The following is a 23,269-nucleotide window of genomic DNA, read 5'->3' on the forward strand; positions in this document are numbered from 1 at the left end:
TTCAATAAGCGGTTTTGTAGCAGCCAATGAATACACAAAATTGCAAATAACTCCTAATATTAAAAATGAAACAATATTCTCATTTAATCCAGATTTAACTTACAAATTTGGTGAGTTACACAGGTCAAAAGTTTGAGAAATTCATTGCCTGAATCAAAAGGAATCTATGTCCTATCAAATTATATAAAGTTATAGATCAATTACAAATTATAGACCAGTGCCGATAATTTTTGAAAATAAAAAAATTATTAGCAGCATATGGGTGGTTGGAAAATTTAGGATAAATGGTATATGAAAGGGGAAAAATAAATTGCTCACAAAAAAATTGGGGGAAATGGGGTGGGTGGGCGAAATAGTGGGGTGGGTGTCAAAAATCGTGTTTTTTTACGATTTCTGTCAAAAGTAGACCTCCTATCGAAAAAAGATAAAAGCAAAAGTTGTAGATAGTATAAATGTCTACAACTTTTACTCAGACCATTTTTTTTATATAACATCAAAAATATGGAAAAAAAATGCAAAAATACGATTTTTTTATTTTTTATTTTTATCTTTTACAAAAATAGTTGGATTTTAACAAAACTTATTTAAAAGTTACTTTGATTTATTTTCTATCGATTTAAAATGTTTTTTGAGCAAAAAGTTAGTTTTTGGATTTTTGACGAATTTTATTTGAAAAAATAGCCTAAAGTTACCGAAAAAATTTTTGATTTTAGAAAAGTTTGAAATGAAATTATTTATTTAGATTAAAATCTTTTATTAAAGATTGTGTGGAAAAACTATACTTTTGTTTTAGAAAATATTAAGGAAAATTGAAAAAGATAAAAAAACGATTTTTAAGATTGATTTTTCCGTAAATGACAGTAATATTGGCGAGAAATAATTTCCCAAAGAAATCAAATTATACTTTTCTAATGGTCTTTCACCTTCTAAATTTGAATCTAGTGCTAAGTTTTTAAGATATTGAATTTTGAACGTCTAAAAAACTATTTTTGTGATGTTTTGGCATGATAATATCTCAAAAACGTGATGGGATAGAATTTTTCTGACTTCAGAAAATTTAACAGGGAATACCTATTTCAATTGTTTCAAAGGGAGATTTACGATCACACAATAAATTCCGGAGAAAAGAAAAAAATTCAAAAATACAAAATTTCCTTGCAGATTCGACATTTACCATACCATACCATTTATCATTGTTATAAAACCAATTTCTTGTTGCAGACTAACAGTACAAAAAACTTTCTTTTCTACCGAAACCTCCATTTTTCCGTAATATACCTAGTAACTTTTTAATTATAGTTAAGAACTAAAACAAACATTTAAAAGAATAAGAAAACAATAAACTTAATTCAATCGGTCCAGCCGTTTTTTTTTCTTTAGTTTTTATTCATATTGATTTCAAACAAATATCAAGGGAATCATTTATTTTTTTTTTTTAATTTAAAATTCGTCTGGAATGCTCCTTGTTTCAATAACTTTTCTATAATAAATTGCAGACTTTTTGGCTACGCGCTCTCTTTTGGGGCTTTTCATGTTAACAGAATATAGTCCAAATTTTTCTCTAAAAATACATTAAAAAAATAATTTTAAATATCAATCTAAACTTACACCCCTATTACGATTGTCAACTATCAATTGATAGTTGATAAATACTGAAATTTGGTGCTATTAATTCTAATTTGGTGGAAAACTGGTAATTTTTGTAATGGAATTTTTCAATTACATTTCAAATAATAATGGTTTGCATCATTTTTTGTTTTCAAATTTTTTTGCAAATTATATAATAAGAGATCGAAATTTATTTTTTATCAACTATCAATATTGATAGTTGACAATCGTAATAGGGGTTTTACATTTTTTTCTCTAACTTACGTGTATCCCTTACTCCATTCAAAATTATCAACCAAACTCCAAGCTGAATATGAAGTAATATTACTACCATCATGGATAGCATTTAAAACAGCTTGCAAATGACTCTTATAATAAAGAATACGATTGTTGTCATCTAATTCACCTTCATCGGACCAGCCGTTTTCTGTGATTTTAACTTCTACATTATCATACTCTTCTCGAACAAATCTTTTGTATAAGAAAATATTAAAAAAAAAACCCTTCGATGAATTTAAATGAATTAAACTCACTTAAGCAAACCTTCTAGTCCTAACGGGTAACAATATAACCAATTTGATTTAGCTTTAAGCCACTTTGGATCAGCAGTTTCTTCAATATCATAGTCTCTTAACATTGATGGATTTTCACCTAAAGGCTCAGAAGGGCGCTCAACATATTTTGAAGTATAAAAATTTAAACCGAGAAAATCAAAAGTTCCTCTAATAGTAGCTTTCCAGTATTCATTGAAATCTGGTAAGCGTGATACTTTTCGTCCTTCAGCCTGACTGTTTTTCGCAATATCCTTTACCATAATCTCAGGATATCCACCAGTTTTACTATAAATTGGATGTGCTAAGATTCCTAACTATTTTTTTTTTCAATAAATTAAACTGCCCTTAGGATACCAAAATAAAATTCAAAACCTACCAAATACTGTAAAGCACGATCTACATCAGCTTCATTGTTTGTTTTTGAAACTCCAAAAAACGTATCCAAAGTAATTCCCATTCTGCCGCCTTGTTTCTCAAAATACTTTGATCGATAAAGATGATAGGTTGCAGCATGTGCCTTAAGGATATTGTTAAAGCATATATAATCACCGACTCCTGGAGATTTTATGCCTGGAGCTGATCCTCCTTCTCCATAACCTGGCTTACATGTTTGCATTGGTTCGTTGAATGTTATCCAAGTTTTAACCTAGAAAAAAAAGGTGACAGTAACTCATATAATAGAAAGCTTATCGAATATCAGAAAGTCTATAATTTAGAACCTACCCGATCACCAAAATTTATAATTAATTCCTCAGCATAAGCAATAAAATAATTGATTATTACTGAATTTGTAAATCCACCCAATTTTTGAATTTCAGCTGGTAAATCCCAGTGATACATGGTGACCATTGGTTCAATGCCATTAGCAAGGAGTTTATCGATCACAGTGTTGTAATAATCAATGCCTTTTTGATTTCTCGATGAAACATCGCCATTTGGAAAAATCCTTGTCCTTGCAATAGAAAAACGATAGTGATCAACCTTGAAAAAAAAAGAACGATAATAAGTGATTGTTAACTTCTGATAAGAAATTTCTTCTAAGAATTTATTATCAATAACTTTTTATTATTTTATTTTATTATTTTGAAAGTATTTTTATAGTGAAAAAAAAACTGTGTTAATATTTTACCAAGCAATTTTAATAGGGTCATTGGGTTAAAGTTTGACGTTTGACATTTTTGAGTCGTTGAAAGATCTGTCCCCTGCTTCGGGTATTGGCACTTGTCTTTTAGAAAAGAATCTCCTTTAAGGGAAAAAACTTTAAAAGTCTTCGTCAAAAGATTTCGAACTTAGTTTGCAGCAAAGAAGATACATAGATCATCGCACATCGAATTTTAGATAAATTACATATTTTAGGAGATACAAAAAAATAAACATTTTTTGAATATGCTTAGTTACGTATCTTTTTTTAAATACACTACCCCGCATTGCAATAGTTAGTGCAATGGACTGTCACGCCAGTGGTTGCGGGTTCAAATGCAGCTTCTAAAACATATAGCCGATATTTTCAGGGGTTCTCCCTTGAGAAATTGACAAAACTTGGAATTTGTCTTTTTTACTGCTTAATTTTTTCCGGTGGTAAACATTAAGTTTTGAATACTGAAGTTAGATCTTGAACTCATTCATAGACACTGTTTAAGCTGATTCTATGAAAAACTCGAGTTTATCCCATTTGGATAGCATTGTTTAAATTTCAGGTTAAGTTAAACAACAACTCAGAAATCTGAATATGGTCCATTTACAATTTTATAAGTTGTCCTTTTAAATTTGAGTGGGGTTAGCGCGTATCATTTTCCCTCTAATCTTAGTGATTCTGCGGTCAACGTACGTAGTTCAGTAAAGATTAGATCACACATATTTAATACAAAATTCAAGAATTAAGATTTAATTCAACAACCGGTTTTAACCGGTATTGCTTCCCATTTAATTGAATTGCTTCCCTCCCATGCTTCCTAAACTTTTTCCCATAAACAACATTGGTTTCTGGATTTTTCTTTAACATACAGTGCCGTTTGAAAAATGTTGTTCCAACATTTTAATACCTTTTTCGAACCCGGAATTTATAAGAACTACGGATTTTTTTTAGGACTAGGTAGCAAAATGTCATTTAAATATTGCACAAAAGTCAATGTTATTCTAAATCAGAGGTGATAGCAGTCCAAAACGAACTAAAGTAATTAAGTGAACAAAAATTGCAAAAATCAGCCCGCAACCAATATTTTGTGTTTGTCACGTTTCAATTTAAAAACACGTGAAATTTCTAAAAGATTGAATGTTGCCCAAAAAATTTTGGCATGGAATTTAAAAAATATCATGGCGAAAGGGACAACCAGCAAAAAGAACTCTCAGGGATGCAAAAAAGACGACCCCAACGGAAGATCGTTTCTTGGTGCTGTATACAATCGTTGGTTTAGGTTCAAGACTTTAAAAAAATGTTACATGAGAGTAACGCTAGGTCCGAAAGGGTTAAAATATTATATATATTTTCTGAATGAAAACTCCCGGTGAAATGTGTTAAGGAAAACGGCTCCAAATCAAAAAGCTTCTATAAATTTTACTCTCTTTTCGATTTTTTGTCATCATCATTATTACCGATGTTCCGGATTGATCATCATAAATATTTTTACTTAACATATCTTTACCATTCATCATAAATCTTTTCATTTAACATATTTTTGTTGACTCAATGTATTCCAAATAATTTTGTAAGCATAAACCAGTATTTTTACCGACTTCCAAAAAGGAGGAGGTATTCAATTCGTCTGTATTTTTTTTTTTTTTTTAACGTTTGACGGAGTGAACCAATTTTGATAATTCTTTTTGTATTGAAAAGCTGGTGGCTGCAGTGTGGTGCCATTTCAATTTCGTTTAGTTCTAGCGAAGGAAACTATGACAAAAACCATAAAACCCAGTTTTGATCCATGGAAGTCGGTTTTTTTTTTGATAAAAATTTGCATATTCTGAATTATAATCTCGTTCAACCGAAAAGGAACAATATCAAAACGTAAAAGAAACTATGTTCTAAAAAGTTCACTAATACATTTTTTTTTTAAATTTTCATTCAAATTTGTAGAGCTAATTAATTGCAAAAAAAACCAATTTTATAAAGCAAAAATAAAGTGTATTGAATTCGATCAGAACCTAACAACTAATTTCACTTGCGGCATGTGAATTCGCAAAAACTTAAATGCAGAACATATTGCATTAACTTTTTCGATGGCCGTGTTCTTGTGAGGTTTATGCACAATAAACAAATAAATTTTCAGGCAAATCCAAAGTCTAGAGATGAGAACAATTTGCAAGTTTTTTTCAATAAAAAATTTACACATACACCATAGTGACCTTTAAGGTTAAAAAAAAAAAAATAATAATAATAAAAAAAAACTAACCGCTGTGTAAATTATGAAATAATAAACTTGTTTGGCTATTCACTGGATGAAAAAGTTATTAAGTTGTTAAAGCGTTCTTAGATCTGCACTTACCTTCAACTCCTTCAATGCTTTTAAATCCAAATCGAAAAGTTGATATGAATTGGCTGCTGAATCACCATTTGATCTATCCTTAATTCTATCTGGATTCTCGTGTGTGAATTCATCCCAAATCGATGGGCCTTTACCATCTGCATTCCATCCACCTTCTATCTGATAAGCTGATGTTGCTACACCTAAACTAAAATTCTTTGGAAATTTTGTGCTTCCTCTTGGACGAAGTGTACAATTATCAGAAGACTTCACTAGACTCCCGATATTTCTGGTTTATGAAAACAAAAAAACAAACAAATTAAAATTAAAATTTAACTTTTGGTTTAAAAAATCGAATTTCTACATACACAAGAAGTCCAAAAATTAATAACTGACCCAATGACAACATTTTACTATTCTGTTACTTAAAAATTGATTACATACATTTTTATATATTCAACTATTGTTCTCTATACGAAAATAAACCAAATAAAAATTTGTTGATTTTGATAAGATTATGAAAATAATAAACATTTGATATAAATACCAATAAAATCATATATCGGCAAGTCATAATACTTAGAACAAAATCAACATCTTAATAAATAATGTTTCTCTAATATAATTAAGATAAATATCATGTATAGATTCAGCGGGTTTTTATTTTTAAAACCAAATACTCCGTTTATTATAATTTAAAAAAAATATAAAGGGTCTCCCTTGACCACTAGTTAGAGCTGTTATGACTCACTCCATATAGCCATTTTTTTTAAATTAAATCACAACAAAAACATTACTGTTAAAAAAAGAGCCAAGTTCTCCTATGTTGAAATTATGCTGGCACAAAAAGTACTGAGATGTAAAAGTGTACCAAGTTCTAAAGTTTGGGTTCAAATTCGTATCAATAAAATTTTGATTGTTCTCTTGACAATTTTTCTTAATTATCGATTTTTAAAGTTATTTCAAAAATTGCCAAGTAAAGTTTCTACGACATCGGGAAGTACTCCATAATTTTGATGATCTGTCAGTGAGTCAGTGAGTCAGTGAATCAGTGAGTCAGTGAGTCAGTGAGTCAGTTACGGTTTTTGCGATTTTTGAAGCCCTATATCTCAGTAACTACTCATCGTAGGAGGCTGAAATTTTGTGAGGTGTTTGGTTTCGACCAGCTCAACAAATGTAGTGAGTTTGAAATTTATAGCATCTTTGGTGTAGAAGTTAGAGGGGGGTCGAAAATGGCCTGAGTTGTTTCCTGTAAATAAGGGTGTAGTGCCAAAGTTGCTAGAGAACTTGGCTGGGCACTACCGTGCCCCTTGATCAATCCTATATTGAAATATTCGTCTCTTTATTATATTTTTTTGGTTGAATCTTAGGAAATTTGCATAGATACCGGACAAGTCAAATTGATCGATATATGGGTCACTGTGGCGTATGCGTAATATTATTATCGTAAAGAGCAAAGTATATTAAATTTCTTCTGGTTAAACCCACTTAATAAGAAAAAACTGAAGAGCGCCACTTTTTGGTTTAGGAAAACAAATTGTTTCGATTTCTTGTTGTAGTATCAAAAGATTTTATTTTCATAACAATAAATTAGCTTTCATAATCTTGTAAATAATTTTAAAAGATCTCGCTGATAAACCGCGGCATCATAAAAAGGCTAATTTCAAATTTACTCCACTCATTATCTTGACCTGATCATATCTGAAATCGAAAATTATTATACACAGTAGTTTATCAACCTATTAAATTTTTTGAAAATTTTTATCACTTTCGATAAGAGTCATACACATTTTGTGAATCAATTACAACCCCAAATCGGTTAGTTTATTTCCTTGCACAATAATAGGTCTGTTTGGGTTCTTTTTGGACAAAAATATGAATCCTATCAAATTTTGAGGAGTGGGGATGAAATCCTCTCAGAGAAAAAAAAATTGAGCAAAAGTACCCAAACACTTTTTGACAAAATTTTCTGCTTTTTTTTTAACAACAACAAATGTAAACAACAACACCAATTGAAAAAAAATAAAGAAAGAAAAAAAAAATTTAAAACAACTTTGTATTATTTTTGAAACACTTTTTTATTATTTTTTTTACATAAAACACTTATTTATTTTGATTATTACACCACTAAAACGCGATAAATAAAAATAAAAACGCAACACAAAGCCACACTGCCATGTTTGTAGTTTGTTTTATTTTTGTTGTGCGACAAGACCAAATAAGAAAAAAAGAGAAAGCACTACCTTTTGACAGATTTCAGATTTTTGTCCGAAGAAATTTTTGGGGCAGAATTTCGCACGAAGGGGAAATTTTCTTCTCTCTCGCGGCCATCTTTTTTGTGAAAAAATGCACAATTTCAGAGTACCGTTAGTGTTTAACGTGTTGAATAAATAAGCACCTAAACAGGAACTGGGCTGGAAAGTTGAAAAAAGTTGAAATATTTCTGTTTTAGGCAGTACCCAAACAGACGTAATATAAAACTATATTTGGACACCTTCTTGGTCTTATTTTAGAAGAGTTCACATTGTCGGACACTTTTGACGTGCATGACTTGATAGAATTTGTTGCTAGATATGAATAGAAAAACCATAGGGGAAGTTGAAATAATAATCTTCTAAAGTTCTAAAGTCATCATAAACATCAAAAATCCAATTAGAACGTCAGAAAACTACGACTTTTTTTATGGTTTTTTTATTCGTGTTATCTTGTACCGATTTGTTTCGAGTCATGCTAGACAAAAGTGGTCGACAATGTGAATCTTTCAAAATGAAAAAGAAGGCGTCCAACTATAGATTTTATCTATTTTATTTTTATTTTTTACTTGCTCTATAGGACAATTATTGGTTTCTTGTAAAAAAAAAATCGAGGTTTTAATCAAAATTAACGTTACGATTATGAAGAAGTAAAAAAAAGTGGTTTTCTTCATGCCGTCCGTCGGTTTGTCTGTGCGTCCATCTGTACAACAAGCTAGACCTTAAACGAGTTGACGGATTTTCTTTGAAATTTTGAAAAATTTCCAATAATCGTATCGAACTGAAACTTGGTACATATATCGCACCCTCAGTGCAAAAGAGCGATAAGTCAAAAAATGACATTTTTGAGATAATGATGAGGAAATGTTGCTTTTTAAATTATCTTTCTTTTGAAGGGCTTGTTGTTAACGTTAACGAAAAATTCGAAAGATTATGACTGTTTTTATCCAATTCCTACTATATTAAAAAAAGTCAAACTCTTTCCTAATTTAAACAATTTAAAAAAATAAATTTATTAAAACTACAAAATAAATATAATGGTTCTTGTAATAGAGCTTTGACATTATGGAAATTGCTGTCCCATGGAAAGTTATAGGGGAAAGTTTAGAGTCAGTATGTATTTTGCAAAAGCGTTTTCTCGAAATGAACATTTTTGAGTTCTCGCTCTTTTGTACTGAGGGTGCGATATGTAGGACCAACAATATTTGGCGCAGGGACATAAGTCCCCGGGACACAAGTCCCGAATTTTTTTTTCGGGACTAATGTCCCACTTTACTGGGTCATAAGTCCCGAGTCCAATTCGGGAATTGTGTCCCACCTTACTGAGACAGAAGTCCTGCATTTTTAAGTCGAAAATGGGACATAAGTCCCGAATAAAGTAAAAACAATTTTATATAGGAACATATTTTTACTATGAATGTTCATATACATACATAGGTACTAAGTAATCCATAAGATTATTTTTTGGTGCCATGAAATACGCCCAAGTGAAATAAGGAAGTCTTTCGAGAATTAGCATAATTTTAATTTTCAAAAGAGAAATAAAGCTTTTTTCAATATTTGGCTTTATTTCTCTTTCACGTCAATTTATTTTCAGAAAAAAAAAAAAAATAAAAAAAGGTGCCTCGTTTCGGTTTATTAAAGCGAAATAATACCATTATGATTTTTATATCATTCCAACTTTTCAAAGAATAAGTTTTATATAAAATTTGTCTTACTTCAGTTTGACAAGGAAAAAAAATTGAAATCAAACTTCAAAGAGAATATTTTGCTAGTTTAATGTTTGTTTCAAAGATATGCTAGTGTTATAACTCGATAAACGCGAAGCGGAAAAAAATTTCTCAGAATCGAATCTCTTTAATTTGCAATTAATTTGCAATTAAAGAGATTCGATTCTGAGAAATTTTTTTCCGCTTCACCCTGGTGAGTACTCATATCGGTTATCACAAATTTCAATTATTAAACTTTCACTTAATACATTTGTTTATATTTTGTCAGGTTGCAATTTCGACTAACCAATAAATTTGCAAACTTTGCTTTTGTTTTCCAACAGCTTGTAACCGTACCTTACATCGGAGTTGGTACTACAAAAAAAAAAAATCGTGAGAACAATATCGGTTCTATTATTTCGTCAGCTGTAGTCTCTTATAGTCTCTATAGATATATTTATAATAAAATGCACGACTGGGTCGCACGAACTTGCTCTTAGAGTTAAAGTTGCTTAAATTTTTAAGACTTTTTATATAGAAATTTGGAAAAAAAATAAAATTCTTTTTTTTTTTTTTTAAATTAAAATAAAATCTGAAATTAAATTGCCCTCCAAAACAAGTATGCAGTTTTGATTGAGATATTAACATGCATTTTTAGAAAAAAAATTTTCAAAATCGTTAGAGCCGTTTTTTAAAAAACTAATTTTTTATAAATAATTTTTTGGAAAAAAAGTTTTAAAATAAAATTGGTATGCCATTTTGTAGAAATCACTTATCAACATCTAAAAACAAAATTTCAAAAAAATTTCATGACCCATTTTCGAAAATTTGATTTTTCAAAAACAAATTTTCAAATTTTTTTTTTAAATCCAAAAATTATTTTTTTGGAAATTTTATTTTTGGTTTATATTTAAATTGTATAAATGCTTTTTCACAAAAAGTTTCGTTGAAATCGAATAAGCAGTTTAAGAGATAATCGGATTTGAAAAAAAACGATTCTATGGCAGGTACCGTTAATAATGATTTTAAAAAAAAAAATTTCATTGAAAGATAGACCTTAGCTTAAAACTAACATTTGAATTTTTTAAACAAAATCGTTGGAGCCGTTTTCGAGACATTTCAATTTTACTAAAATCGGTATATGACAAGTACCGTTATTTTTGGTGCAAAAAAATTAATTCCAAAAACCCCTCTGGAGAGTCGCCAAATAATGCTACATACCAAGTTTGACATTAATCGGTCCATCCGTTTAGGCTGTAGCTCCTTATACAAACAGACAGACAGACAGACAGACTGACAGACTGACAGACTGACAGACTGACAGACTGACAGACTGACAGACTGACAGACTGACAGACTGACAGACTGACAGACTGACAGACTGACAGACTGACAGACTGACAGACTGACAGACTGACAGACTGACAGACTGACAGACTGACAGACTGACAGACTGACAGACTGACAGACTGACAGACTGACAGACTGACAGACTGACAGACTGACAGACTGACAGACTGACAGACTGACAGACTGACAGACTGACAGACTGACAGACTGACAGACTGACAGACTGACAGACTGACAGACTGACAGACTGACAGACTGACAGACTGACAGACTGACAGACTGACAGACTGACAGACTGACAGACTGACAGACTGACAGACTGACAGACTGACAGACTGACAGACTGACAGACTGACAGACTGACAGACTGACAGACAGACAGACAGACAGACGGACTTCCGGGACCCACTTTTTTGGCATTGTCTACCATCGTAATGTCATGGAAAAATGTTATCTCAACTTTTTTTTTTGTACGAATGCATAACTTGATATATAGTACCTATATCGCAAGTAAAAAAAAAATACGTGGGACATAAGTCCCGAAAATTTTTTTCGGGACTAATGTCTCAGTAAGGTGGGACATAATTCCCGAATTGGATTCGGGACTTATGACCCAGTAAAGTGGGACATTAGTCCCGAAAAAAAAAATTCGGGACTTATGTCCCGGGGACTTATGTCCCTGCGCCCAATATTTTGTTGGTCCGGACCTGTGCGTGGGGCATTGGGGGGTCGGAATACCCCAAATCAATTTTAGCCTTCTTCCAATTATCGTTTCGAACTGAAACTTTGTACATATATGTAGCTCAAATGACTATTCAATATTTTAGTGGTCCGGAACCTGGGAAGGGGCATTGGACTCAAAAAACACCCCTACTTTCAATCATGATAATACTAAAAAGTAAAGAATAAAATATACAGTTTAAAAAACGTTAAGCGCGTTTTTGTTGCTTGTACTTTCATAAAGTTTTGAACAAAGCGCTCGACGCTTTTTGATCTTACCATTTTCCTGTAGGTAAGTCAATTAAATTATTTTATAGTTTTTAGTGCGTGATAAAAGCGTATTTTTTGTTTTTAATATCTCTGTTAGAAAGTGTACCTCCCATATGTACATAATATATCTCAATTACATAATATATCTTAATTAGAGAAATTAAATTTATTAGAATGTCCTATTCCTATTCTTGTTTTAATAACTTGGACTCAAGCTTTTATTGGTAATCATAAAGAATGTTTTTCATTTTCATAATCTTATCGAAATGAAAAAAATTTATTTGGTTTATTTTCGTTGAGAACAAAAGTTGAACATAAAAATATATGTTCAGAAAAAACAGAACATTGAAATATTGTCATTGGGTCGGGAAGGATACAATTTTCAAAGAATTTCAATTTGGATATAGTAACTTTATCAGTTTAATGGTGACAATGCATTCAAAGCTAAAAAAACACTCTCACTGGGAGTTTTTTTTATATAACTCTCAAACTGTAAGAAGTGTAAATTTTGTGAAATATAATGATTGCAATAGTTTTCTAAACGTTGAAGTCCATTAAAGCTCATGAATAACTATATTTATGTTCTTGTCATGCATCAAATCTACATCTCACAAGGTTATTCCACATTAAGCAATCTGCACAAAACCGTTTACGAAATCTCTGAAGAATATAAATAAAAAATCTCCCACAATGACTGCGTTTTATTTATTGTTTAAAATAAAGACAATAATTTTTGTGCTCTCACACATTAAATTAAGCAACACAATAAAAAATAAATATGTTAAAAAAGAAATAACAATCCACACCCGCTTAACTCATTAAACTCAGACACAAAACAATGGCCAATTTGTTATGCTCTTGCTCTTACCCAATAAACACACAGCAAGCAAGCAATGAAGTTATACTTCACAATTAGGTGTTCTCAATTGCGTGTCGACAGATCCGAATTAGAGCTGGCCCAAAGTTAAGAGGCAACTTTAACTACTCTAACTCTAAATGGGCAAAACTACTCGGATATTAACATACTGGTTGCTGGTTCGTGGGGCGAGATAGTTATCGAGTTTGCCACTAGAAACGGTGCAGAAAGGTGAATTGATGGTATGCCTTTCCTTCCTTAGAACTTCGATTAAGTGCCAAAATGAACAAGTTAGTAAAGTACCTTTCTACCTACTGGATTTCACAGTATTATTGTTCTCTATTATAATGTTCTCGTTTTCGTATGTTGCGTGTGCACCAGGAAATGCAAACGGAATATAGGGTGCGAGCACAAATGAACTATGTTTTGAGAGTTTATTGCAATTGTGCTTTAGATGCAAAGGAGTTTAATTGGATAGAAACTATCGATATGAAATGTTTCACCTTCAAAGCGTGCAACAGGATAAAAGAATCAATTTAAAAATGATTTAAAGTTTGTAACACATAACGAATTACATAAAATTGAAAATTCTGTAAGGATCATTTCCTTTGGTCAATTCAAAAGTTTTATGGTTTTAAGATTCAGGATATACCTAATATTATCTGAGACCATTAAAATTTTCGGAGTGGAGGTGTTTTTAGTATAAATGTGATTTTAAAGAGAATTGAAGAAAATATTAATGTAAGAAGAATATAAAGCATAGAATTACTGATGAAAAATTGCAATCCGTCACTGTCTTACTTTACTTCTTTAGCTATATGAATCGTATATGCAATGGAGTGTAATTTACTTCTTAGAGGAGTACTAACTTAGTTTATCATTAACTTATTGAGTTGCATATAGAAGATATTGGGGTTTTATTAAAGTTAACCCTCTGTAGGCACACCTCTTTTTTGTGACGTGATAGGCACACGGGTGCGAATTTGGTTTGTACATTGTCATGTCGCTAGAACTTTTTTCAGTCTCAATATTTTTATGAAGAATCATACATAAAATTGATGTAGAATTTTCCGAATATTGTATTCACAATTCCAAAAAAATATATTTTCACCATTATAAAGAGATTTTTTTTGCGACCACTTTTTTGAAAAATCCTTATTTTTTTATTTTTGTCTTACCAAATTCGCACGGTGCAGGGAACTAAATTCACGCGGGAACTACCTTCACATGTGAAATAACTTCACCTCTAGTGGGAAATAATTTCACATTTTTTTAGTGAAGCTAATTTTCACTGAATGTGAGAACCAATTTCACTTTTTCGTGGGAACGAAATTCACTTTTGGGTTAAATTATTACCCACGGAATGTGGGAAATAATTTCACTTTTTAATACAGTAGGCTTACTTTCGAGGTTGCAGACACAAAATTTATTTTATGAGGACTGTGGTATCTACTCTATTTTACAATTGTGAGGACTGACAAATAAAAATGAGAAATAAAGTTTTAAAATTTAAAATTTAATTAAAAGTCTTAAAAATTAAAATTTTTTTTTTTCATAATGCTTACTCTTTAGAACTAAGTAACAACAAGAATTTATTTACATTAAAACAAATTGAGCTAGGGTAACTATGATAAACTCTATGTAATCTCAAAGTCCAAACGGGAAGCGGAAAAAAAATGTGTCCACGGGAGAATCAATTTTGAGGTGTGAAAATAAAAAATTCGCGCGAATTTTACAACTGTTAATTTCTCGAATTTTTCACTTTGGGTTTAAAAAACGCAATTAACTGAAAGTTTAGTATAAGACTAATTTAAATAATAACAATTAATTTAAAACGGTTATTATGGTAAACACCTTCCAGGATCCCACATTTCATTTTTATGTCCTTTTTGAAAGTAGACAATTTCAAAACTCTCGTGCATTTTTTTCTCTGAATCTTTTCAAAAACGTTTGCTTTAAAAAGTTCAATTCATAAATGAAAAATCTATTTTACATATGGGGGGCTAAAAATTTTAGTGAACCAATCAAAATCTAGTGCCAATTTCTACGCAAGGGTAAACTTTATTAGGGTTTACAAAGAGCTGTGCCGAAAAGTGTTTGGTTTCTTACTCTTTATTTTTCCAAATTGACGTTTTGTGACTCGATTCAGTACAGCTGTGAGCCCTCCATACTTTTTTTAATCTTATGATTAGTTTCAAAATGTAATTGTTTTTTTAGAAAATTGCATACAACTTAATTTTGCGCACTATGCTCAAATTTCATATATTCTTCAAATCCAAATGTAGATGGGAAATATCTTCACACAATTTCTCGATGAACTTATTTCTCACCTTAAGTGGGACGTAACTACACCAGGAAAAAGTGAAATTGTTTCCCACTAGAGGTGAAGTTATTTCCCATGTGAAGGTAGTTCTCGTGATGCTAGTTCCCTGCACCATTAGCACCCGTGTGCCGACAGAGGGTTAATAGTCGGAGAAGCGACCGTTGAATTAATTAGCTCATAAAGAGGTTAAAATTGGTGTCAAATAATAGATAAGTTGATATACTGAAAATGAAAAAATAGATTTGCCACTTTTAAAATGTGGCAACCCTATTTTAAAGGAAAAATTTTTACGTAACTGATACTGTCACACTTTTTTAATTTAGTCAAATAAGAAGCATTTTGAAATAAAAAACAATTTTTAGTGCCTTGAAATATAATTGTTATACAATAAAAAAAAAAAAAACGTTTTCATAACGATAGTATTTCAAAAACGGAGCCTAATAGAATTTTTCTGACTTTAGATTCCAGTTTACCAATTTTTAAACCTTCAGAAAAGTATATTTTTGTTCATGTGGCAAAAATCTTTAAGTTAAGACTTTGTCATATTAACTTGCATAAAAGATATCTCGGGCAGTAAAAGAGATATCCGAAAGATTTAAACAGTTTTTGGAAGAAGGAAATCAGTTCAACAAATTACGAATATGTTTGTAATGAATTATACCTCACATATAAACATTCCTCGAAAATAGCCAAAATTACGTTTTTTGGCATTTTATTACGTTAATATTTCGAAATCAAATCAAATTTTTCTGACTGCGGATTTGAGTTCAACACAGTATATATAGATTCAGAGGAGTATATTTAGATTCTTGTGGCAAAAAAGAGTACAATTTTGTTGATCGGTGTGTTTTATTTGTTATGTGTTGCGCCACCCAAGTCAATAAATATCTTAAGCATTCCCTCAAGTGAAATCATTGTTCATTGTTATCACTTAAGTCAAGATTTTTTATAACCCTGAGTATATAAAAAATGATAGGTACAAATAAATATTCCAATGTTTATTGTGGATCATGCAAGTAAATATTTTCCACATGGGTAAGTGGCTAAAATCTATACTACGGAATCGCAGAACTCTACAAGTAAAATATAAAATATATATTTTTGACAGCCACCATACATACACTCCGTTTCAACTGAATAAGCACACAAATTTTCAAAGGTATTTTGTCCATTTTTTCCTAAGATTAAGCTTTCATGTAACATTTGATGATGTTTATCGTTAGCTTGTGATGTTGAGAAACCAAATCAGAAAGAATAATTCTCAAAGTGCCGCTATTTTTTTTCGTGTTCTCTTACAAAGCGTCCCATATGGAAAAATGCAGTTTTTTTTTGCGTCAACTGAATAGACACACGGTCTTTAAAGGTCAATATCTTCGTTATTTGTGAGAGTTTTGAGGTGATTGGCATACCAAATGAAAGGTTGAAATGTTCTTATTGAGATTTTGTTATTTAATTAAAATTAAAAAAAAAAGTAGTAGATTAAAAGCTTTGAATACTGTCGACAGATCTAAAATTAATTTGTTAACGGAACAAGTACTGACCGGGTCTGCTATAGCTACCAAAATTGATCGGAGTTTTAGTGTGTTGCCTATTCGTACCTCAAAAATAAAAGTTCGTACAGGAAAAATATGAATTAAGGTAAAAAACGGCAAAAATAGCAGTTAATCGACGAGAAATTTTGAGATCTGCCTCCAATTCATTTGACTCTGGGGCAAAAATCAAACAAAAAGCTGGTGTTTCTGCAATTGTTTCAACACTCCGCAGAGTAATTAACAGCACGGATCATTTTAACCCATTAAAAGTCCAAAAGAAACCAACTTTAAACAAGCAACAAAAAGGTATTCGTTTAGAATTTTCTAGACTCCATATGAGCTGGAAAAATGAGTGACGCAAAGTGGTTTTTTTCATTTGAAAAAGGTCAATTTTGATGGATTCATAATTGAAGTCATCGGGGCCATCAAAATTGACCTTTTTCAAATGAAAAAAACCACTTTGCGTCACTCATTTTTCCAGCTCATATGGAGTCTAGAAAATTCTAAACGAATACCTTTTTGTTGCTTGTTTAAAGTTGGTTTCTTTTGGACTTTTAATGGGTTAAAATGATCCGTGCTGTTAATTACTCTGCGGAGTGTTGAAACAATTGCAGAAACACCAGCTTTTTGTTTGATTTTTGCCCCAGAGTCAAATGAATTGGAGGCAGATCTCAAAATTTCTCGTCGATTAACTGCTATTTTTGCCGTTTTTTACCTTAATTCATATTTTTCCTGTACGAACTTTTATTTTTGAGGTACGAATAGGCAACACACTAAAACTCCGATCAATTTTGGTAGCTATAGCAGACCCGGTCAGTACTTGTTCCGTTAACAAATTAATTTTAGATCTGTCGACAGTATTCAAAGCTTTTAATCTACTACTTTTTTTTTTAATTTTAATTAAATAACAAAATCTCAATAAGAACATTTCAACCTTTCATTTGGTATGCCAATCACCTCAAAACTCTCACAAATAACGAAGATATTGACCTTTAAAGACCGTGTGTCTATTCAGTTGACGCAAAAAAAAACTGCATTTTTCCATATGGGACGCTTTGTAAGAGAACACGAAAAAAAATAGCGGCACTTTGAGAATTATTCTTTCTGATTTGGTTTCTCAACATCACAAGCTAACGATAAACATCATCAAATGTTACATGAAAGCTTATTCTTAGGAAAAAATGGACAAAATACCTTTGAAAATTTGTGTGCTTATTCAGTTGAAACGGAGTGTATATGATCAATTAAAGTTTCACTATTAAGTATTTCAGCCTTATCATGAAGTCCATTCGTATGGAAAATTTTCTACGATTCCCGAAAAAACAATCACAAAATCCGATCGTAGTGACGATTTGTTAGAAATTTTACATTTGAACGGATTCCTTGAATGTTTTTTCGGTAATCGTAACAAATTTCCGCTACGATCGAGATTCTTGATAAGGCCGATTATGTTTATTTTGTGTGTGATTGATTGATCATTATATGCTTATTATATGTTTAAAAGGTCTAAATTTTTCTATTATAATGTAGATTAATTAATTAGACGTTGGTCATTTAGTTTGAAATTTAAAATATTGTTTGCAATTCATAATAGATTCAATAACCAAAGGAATAGTGTAGTAATTTTTAATGTTTTGTGTAACTAAGTAAGTAATTTTATGTTACTATGTATTCACTGTACATCTATTTTTTCAGATATTTTGTGTGTACGGGAAGAATGTAAAAAACTAAAAAACCAAAATTACCTTTTTTGAAACTCACTCAATCGAGTTAGAAAATAAAATTTTTAATGTAAAAAAAAAATGTGGGAGCTGTTTTTGAAAACAATCTCCAAGAAAATATCCAATTCTAGTTTGACTTCATAGAAGTGAGGATTACGACCTTTCATTTCGCACCATTTATTTAATATTGCAAAAGTTCTTAAAAACTGCTGACATAAGATAAGGAAAGTATGGTGCAGGGAACTAAGTCCACGGGAACTAAGTCCACGGGAACTAAGTCCACTGAGGGACTTCGTTCTCATTTAGTGGGAACGAAATACACTTTAGTAAAGTGGTTTTCATTCCCATTCAAGGTGGGATTGAATTCCATTCTCTAATGGGAACCTAGTACACACTCAAAAAAATTAAAAGAGAATTTATTTTCAACAACGATTTAATAACGAATAACGAAAGTAATCAAATAAGCGTGATTTTTCGTAAAAGTACTTTTTAGTAAAAAAAAAAAAACGAGCAGGGGCATAAGTTCCGATTTTTTTTTTGAATTTATGTCCCACTTTACTAGAATCCAATTCGGGAATTAGATATGTCCCTATAACTGAGACATAAGTCCCAAAAAAAAAAAACCATTTCGGGACTCATTTCCCACTTTTTTTTTTAATTTTTGCGTATAAGTAGGTGGGTACCTAAAGAGACAAGTTAATATGACCACTACTGATGAAATAGTAGAACCGAAATAGTAGAACCGGTCTTGATATATTTTTTTTTTGTTAGTACCTAGTCCAATGCAAAATACAATTACAAGATATTGAAAAACAAAAAAGAAGTTTGCAAACTTAATGGTTAGTCGAAATTGCATCGTGACAAAATAAGATCATGGAAGGTGAAAGTCTTTTCGAAAATATTTTTGATAGGTATATGTATTCTTTTTAAGTTGATAACAGGGTGAAGCGGAAAAACATTTGCTAACATAAGAATCTATTTGATTTGTACAACCCAAACGCGAAGCGGAAAAAAATTTTGCCCAGGGGAGAATCAATTTTGAGGTGTGAAAATAAAAATTTTTTTCCGCTTCGCGTTTGGGTTGTACAAATCAAATAGATTCTCATGTTAGCAAATGTTTTTCCACTTCCCGTTTGCCAAATTATAACACTTCACTAACATACAAACATTTGCGTCTGCCTGGCGATCTAACATTACCTAAGCAGAGGAACGAACTTGCGTGAGTGGTCCACTTAAGATATTTAAAGTCGCTAATGTCGGCATCTTTTTAACTAACCGAAAACCAGGCAAGGCTGGCTCGCTTCACTTATGCTTTAGACGACCAGCCACCCCAGGAAATCCTAGAATACGCTCAGCCAGGAACTGCAGGAACATCAAGATAAGCCTTCCCGATGGAACACAAATTTCAGCAAAAAATAACGTCAAATATCTGGGAATACAATTCGATGAGAAGAACCGATTCAACCCTCAAGCCGTTTTGAAAAAAGCCAACTTCGCCTTTCATCGCATTCATCCATTTATGCGGAAAAAAAACGGACTCAGCCAAAAGACAAAGCTTCTCCTGTACAAGCAGCTCATAAGGCCTATCATCACCTACTGTTTTCCTATCTGGTTCACGATGACAAAATCCCACCTAAACAAGTTAGCAATCCTGGAGAGGAAGATCTTAAGGATCTGTACAGGCATGCACTACGACAGGATACGCAGGAAACACGTCAGCAACAAGAGACTGTATGAAGAATCCCAAATTATAAAACTCGACAAGTATCTTATCCAATCAAGCAGAAGATGCCTACAGAACCTGAGCAACCATCCAAACCCAATAATAGGAAGAGTCATAAACCAGCCAAGACAGCCAAACCAGCGGTACCTACAAGCTAAGGAACTTTTGGATGAGGATTTGATATCAACCAACGACGAAGAGAAAATTCCCTTCTACTCTGATCCTGGATCAGCTCACTATCGTGGCTGAAAGCCTCGCCCCCTCCCTAATCCAACCTTCACAATGACAACCGGACTTGAACAACCTGAGTTAAGAAGCTGCCAGCAGAATTAATATTTAAAACAAACACAATTACAATTAACTGTAAATTTAGCTTATAAAAAAAAAAAAAAACAATGTAAAAACGTTAGGCCCCTTTTGTGCCAACGTAATACTAATATAATCAATGTAAATTTTTAGATAACTAGCTTTAAGCAAATTGTATATATAATTACTGTTCAATAAAAATATCGTTAAATCGTTCGTTATCGGCTCGCTTCACGGGTTCTCAGTATTTTAAATCACTTTTAGGGTCCTCTGTCCCGCTCGGGTAACTTCGTTGCACCGCTTAGGGTATGTTAAGTCGCCAGGAAGGCGCCAATAACAACACTTTTTTAACTAAACTGTGCCTTGTCCCATGAATGTTAATTCCAAATTAAATGGAACTAACATCCACGGGGCTAGTTCCGTGGGTGTTACACTCTTTTCAGTTTCTTGAAAACTGAATTTAAAAATGAACTGCTGATTTTCAAGATTCGATAAAAAGTCAAATTAAAAACTAGCGACTCTATTTCTTCTTATTTAACTTCTTCTTGGTGAAATGGGAATTAAGTTAACATACAAAGGGAACGAAAACCACACGTTTTTTTCCGGAATGAGATTCCCACCTAGCATGGGATAACTTATTCCACTTTACTAAAGGGGTTTTGGTTCCCACTGAGTGGGAACTAACTACCTCAGTGGACTTAGTTCCCGTGGACTTAGTTCCCCGCACCGGAAAGTATACTTTATAATTGGTACTATGTTGCATTAATTTTTTTTTAATGACACTTTAGTAAACAGATTTGTATGTTTGCTAATCTTTTCAATAAATCCACTTTGTAGCGCATATAGGTCATAATTTTGCTAAGCTAATTCTGTTTGATTGTGGATAAGTAAAAACTGCATATTTAAATTTAAAAACTGGGAATAAACAATATACATACACATTTAACTTACTCCCAAACTAAAAATTTTATACACTGAACAAAAGATATTCAGTTCTTTATACTTCATTTACTATCATCTCAAATAACTGATAGGTAGTTATTTTCACACAAAAAATTTTCCGATCATTTACATACCTATACACTATACAACTTTATGATCTGATCACGAATCTTCGCCAACTATTGACCTTCAAGGCCACATCGCACAAAAAAGTGATGCAAGCATATCTCGCTAAAAAACAAAATCTGTTCTGCATTGTGGAATGAATAAACCAAATCGAACGCATAACCTAGATCCACAACATTGTCCGCTGACGAACGTTGAGGTCTGTTTTGTGTGGAATCTCATGATGTGGTTTCTTATAAACAAGGCCTAGAGTAAATAGTATCGTATCTAATGAGTGCAACTATACCAAACACACTAACACACACACACACACACTTACTTTGGCCTAATCGAGATTGTTAATACAGATCAAGGGATATTATTATATCCATGCGCTGCTGGCATTCAAAAAGGTGACACTGGAATGCATTTTTTTACATCGACGATATCGTTTGACATTTTCAAAAGATCGCACATCAGCACAGAAATAAGGTTAGAGAGGGTAAGAGAGTAAAAAATCTAATGCGAGCAAATGAAAACGACGACGACTCTAACAAGTGCAACCTGCTTTTGAAAAAATCCAGTCATACTTCTTGAAGCTTCCACTTGTTTTTTTTTTCCCGCAAGGCAGAGCCTCATGCACAAGTATAATGCATGTACATGATAATTTCATATGGAGAAGAAAAGCGAAAGTAAAGTAGGGAGCCTCAAGACTTTTTAAGTGGTATCGGATCGGCTCGGAGACGGTAGGAATGCAGTTGTTAGTCAGGTCGGTTTGTTAATTCGATTTGGTTACCTAAAGGAAAAACTTATTCAGGCACTGAACATCAGTGCACTTTTACCTTCAGTTACATTACGAACAAGACCGGACTGCATCTTTCCATCATCATTGTCAGTGAAGTTATATAAACTCGGTAGACTTTTAAACTTGATTCAAGGATAGAGTCGGCGGTATTCGCATTATAATTATCAAAAAAACACGAATAAAAAAAGAAAAAAACGCAATTACTGGTGACCGTCATATTCCGTTAACCACCAAGAAAGACCCTTTACCCTTCTTTATTCCGTCAGCAAAGTCAGTAGTTTCAGTTCCATTGGAAGACACCTTGAGATTTCGCGAAAAAAAAGCCACACACAATTCCAATCCCATTGGGTGTAAGAAAAAACAATTTCTCGTGTCTTCGACTTTAAGATACATTTCTATCTCTCTGCTGTTTCGGATTTTTTCGCTGGATTTAACTTTGGTAGGGCATAAGCAGACAAAGCTGGCTGCAGCAGCACGTTCATCGGGCTAAAACAACTTTACAAATAGTTTTGTGTTTTTTTTTTTTTCATTTTTTTTTGTATATTATTTTTTTTTTAGCCTTAAGTCTTTTGCAGACGAAAAGAGCTTAAGAGTGTGAAGATTGTTGGCTTTGTAGTTAGTTGGGTTTTAGATATATCGCGACTTACAGATACCTCTTGTCTGGTTTTTTCGATCGTTTGGATTTTATTTTTATTATTTGTTTTTTCAACTTCTTCTCCGTCTCGTTGTTTTTTGTTAACGTCTTTTTGTTCGTTGTCGTCGTCACTATACTGTTCTACGGGCTAAATTGAATCTCAGTAACGTTGGTTGGTATTGCGAGCTAGTAAAAGGAAAATCTTGAGAGAAAATGGTTTACTTTTTCTGCTAATGGTTATATGGAAAAGAAAGTCTAAAAGGAGATTTGCTTATACGAATATATGCATTTGAAGAAGTGTAAAACTAAAATATATATTTTTTTTGCAGTGAGAGTAAAATAGAGTAAATAATTTAAGTGCTTGTTTTTTTTTTTTGTTTGAATTAAGTCAATAAAAC

The 23,269-nt window shown here is 32.0% G+C and overlaps 1 protein-coding gene across 1 annotated transcript; it reads right to left on the reverse strand.

Moving 5' to 3' along the window:
• Nucleotides 1–1,417: 1,417 nt before the first annotated feature.
• On the reverse strand, nt 1,418–6,032 carry LOC129909629 (myrosinase 1-like). The gene is made up of 7 exons (XM_055986701.1): nt 5,992–6,032; nt 5,645–5,912; nt 2,886–3,143; nt 2,539–2,808; nt 2,142–2,476; nt 1,873–2,079; nt 1,418–1,561 (listed from the first exon to the last, which is right to left on the reverse strand). Exons 1-7 carry the CDS (start codon nt 6,030–6,032, stop codon nt 1,441–1,443), a joined length of 1,500 nt encoding a protein of 499 aa, XP_055842676.1. The 3' UTR covers nt 1,418–1,440.
• Between the last annotated feature and the right edge of the window lie 17,237 nt (nt 6,033–23,269).

The sequence above is a fragment of the Episyrphus balteatus genome, chromosome 2 (assembly GCF_945859705.1).
Source record: "Episyrphus balteatus chromosome 2, idEpiBalt1.1, whole genome shotgun sequence".
NCBI lineage: Eukaryota > Metazoa > Arthropoda > Insecta > Diptera > Syrphidae > Episyrphus > Episyrphus balteatus.

What these genes read in the sequence shown, in the direction of transcription:
- LOC129909629 (XM_055986701.1), bottom strand. Translation starts at nt 6,032, where the DNA reads ATGTTGTCATTGGGTCAGTTATTAATTTTTGGACTTCTTGT. An exon ending in TTATAAATTTTGGTGATCGG is followed by an intron (nt 2,809 to 2,885) that starts GTAGGTTCTAAA and finishes TTTTTTTTCTAG; the next exon opens with GTTAAAACTTGGATAACATT. An exon ending in GGACTAGAAGGTTTGCTTAA is followed by an intron (nt 2,080 to 2,141) that starts GTGAGTTTAATT and finishes CTTATACAAAAG; the next exon opens with ATTTGTTCGAGAAGAGTATG.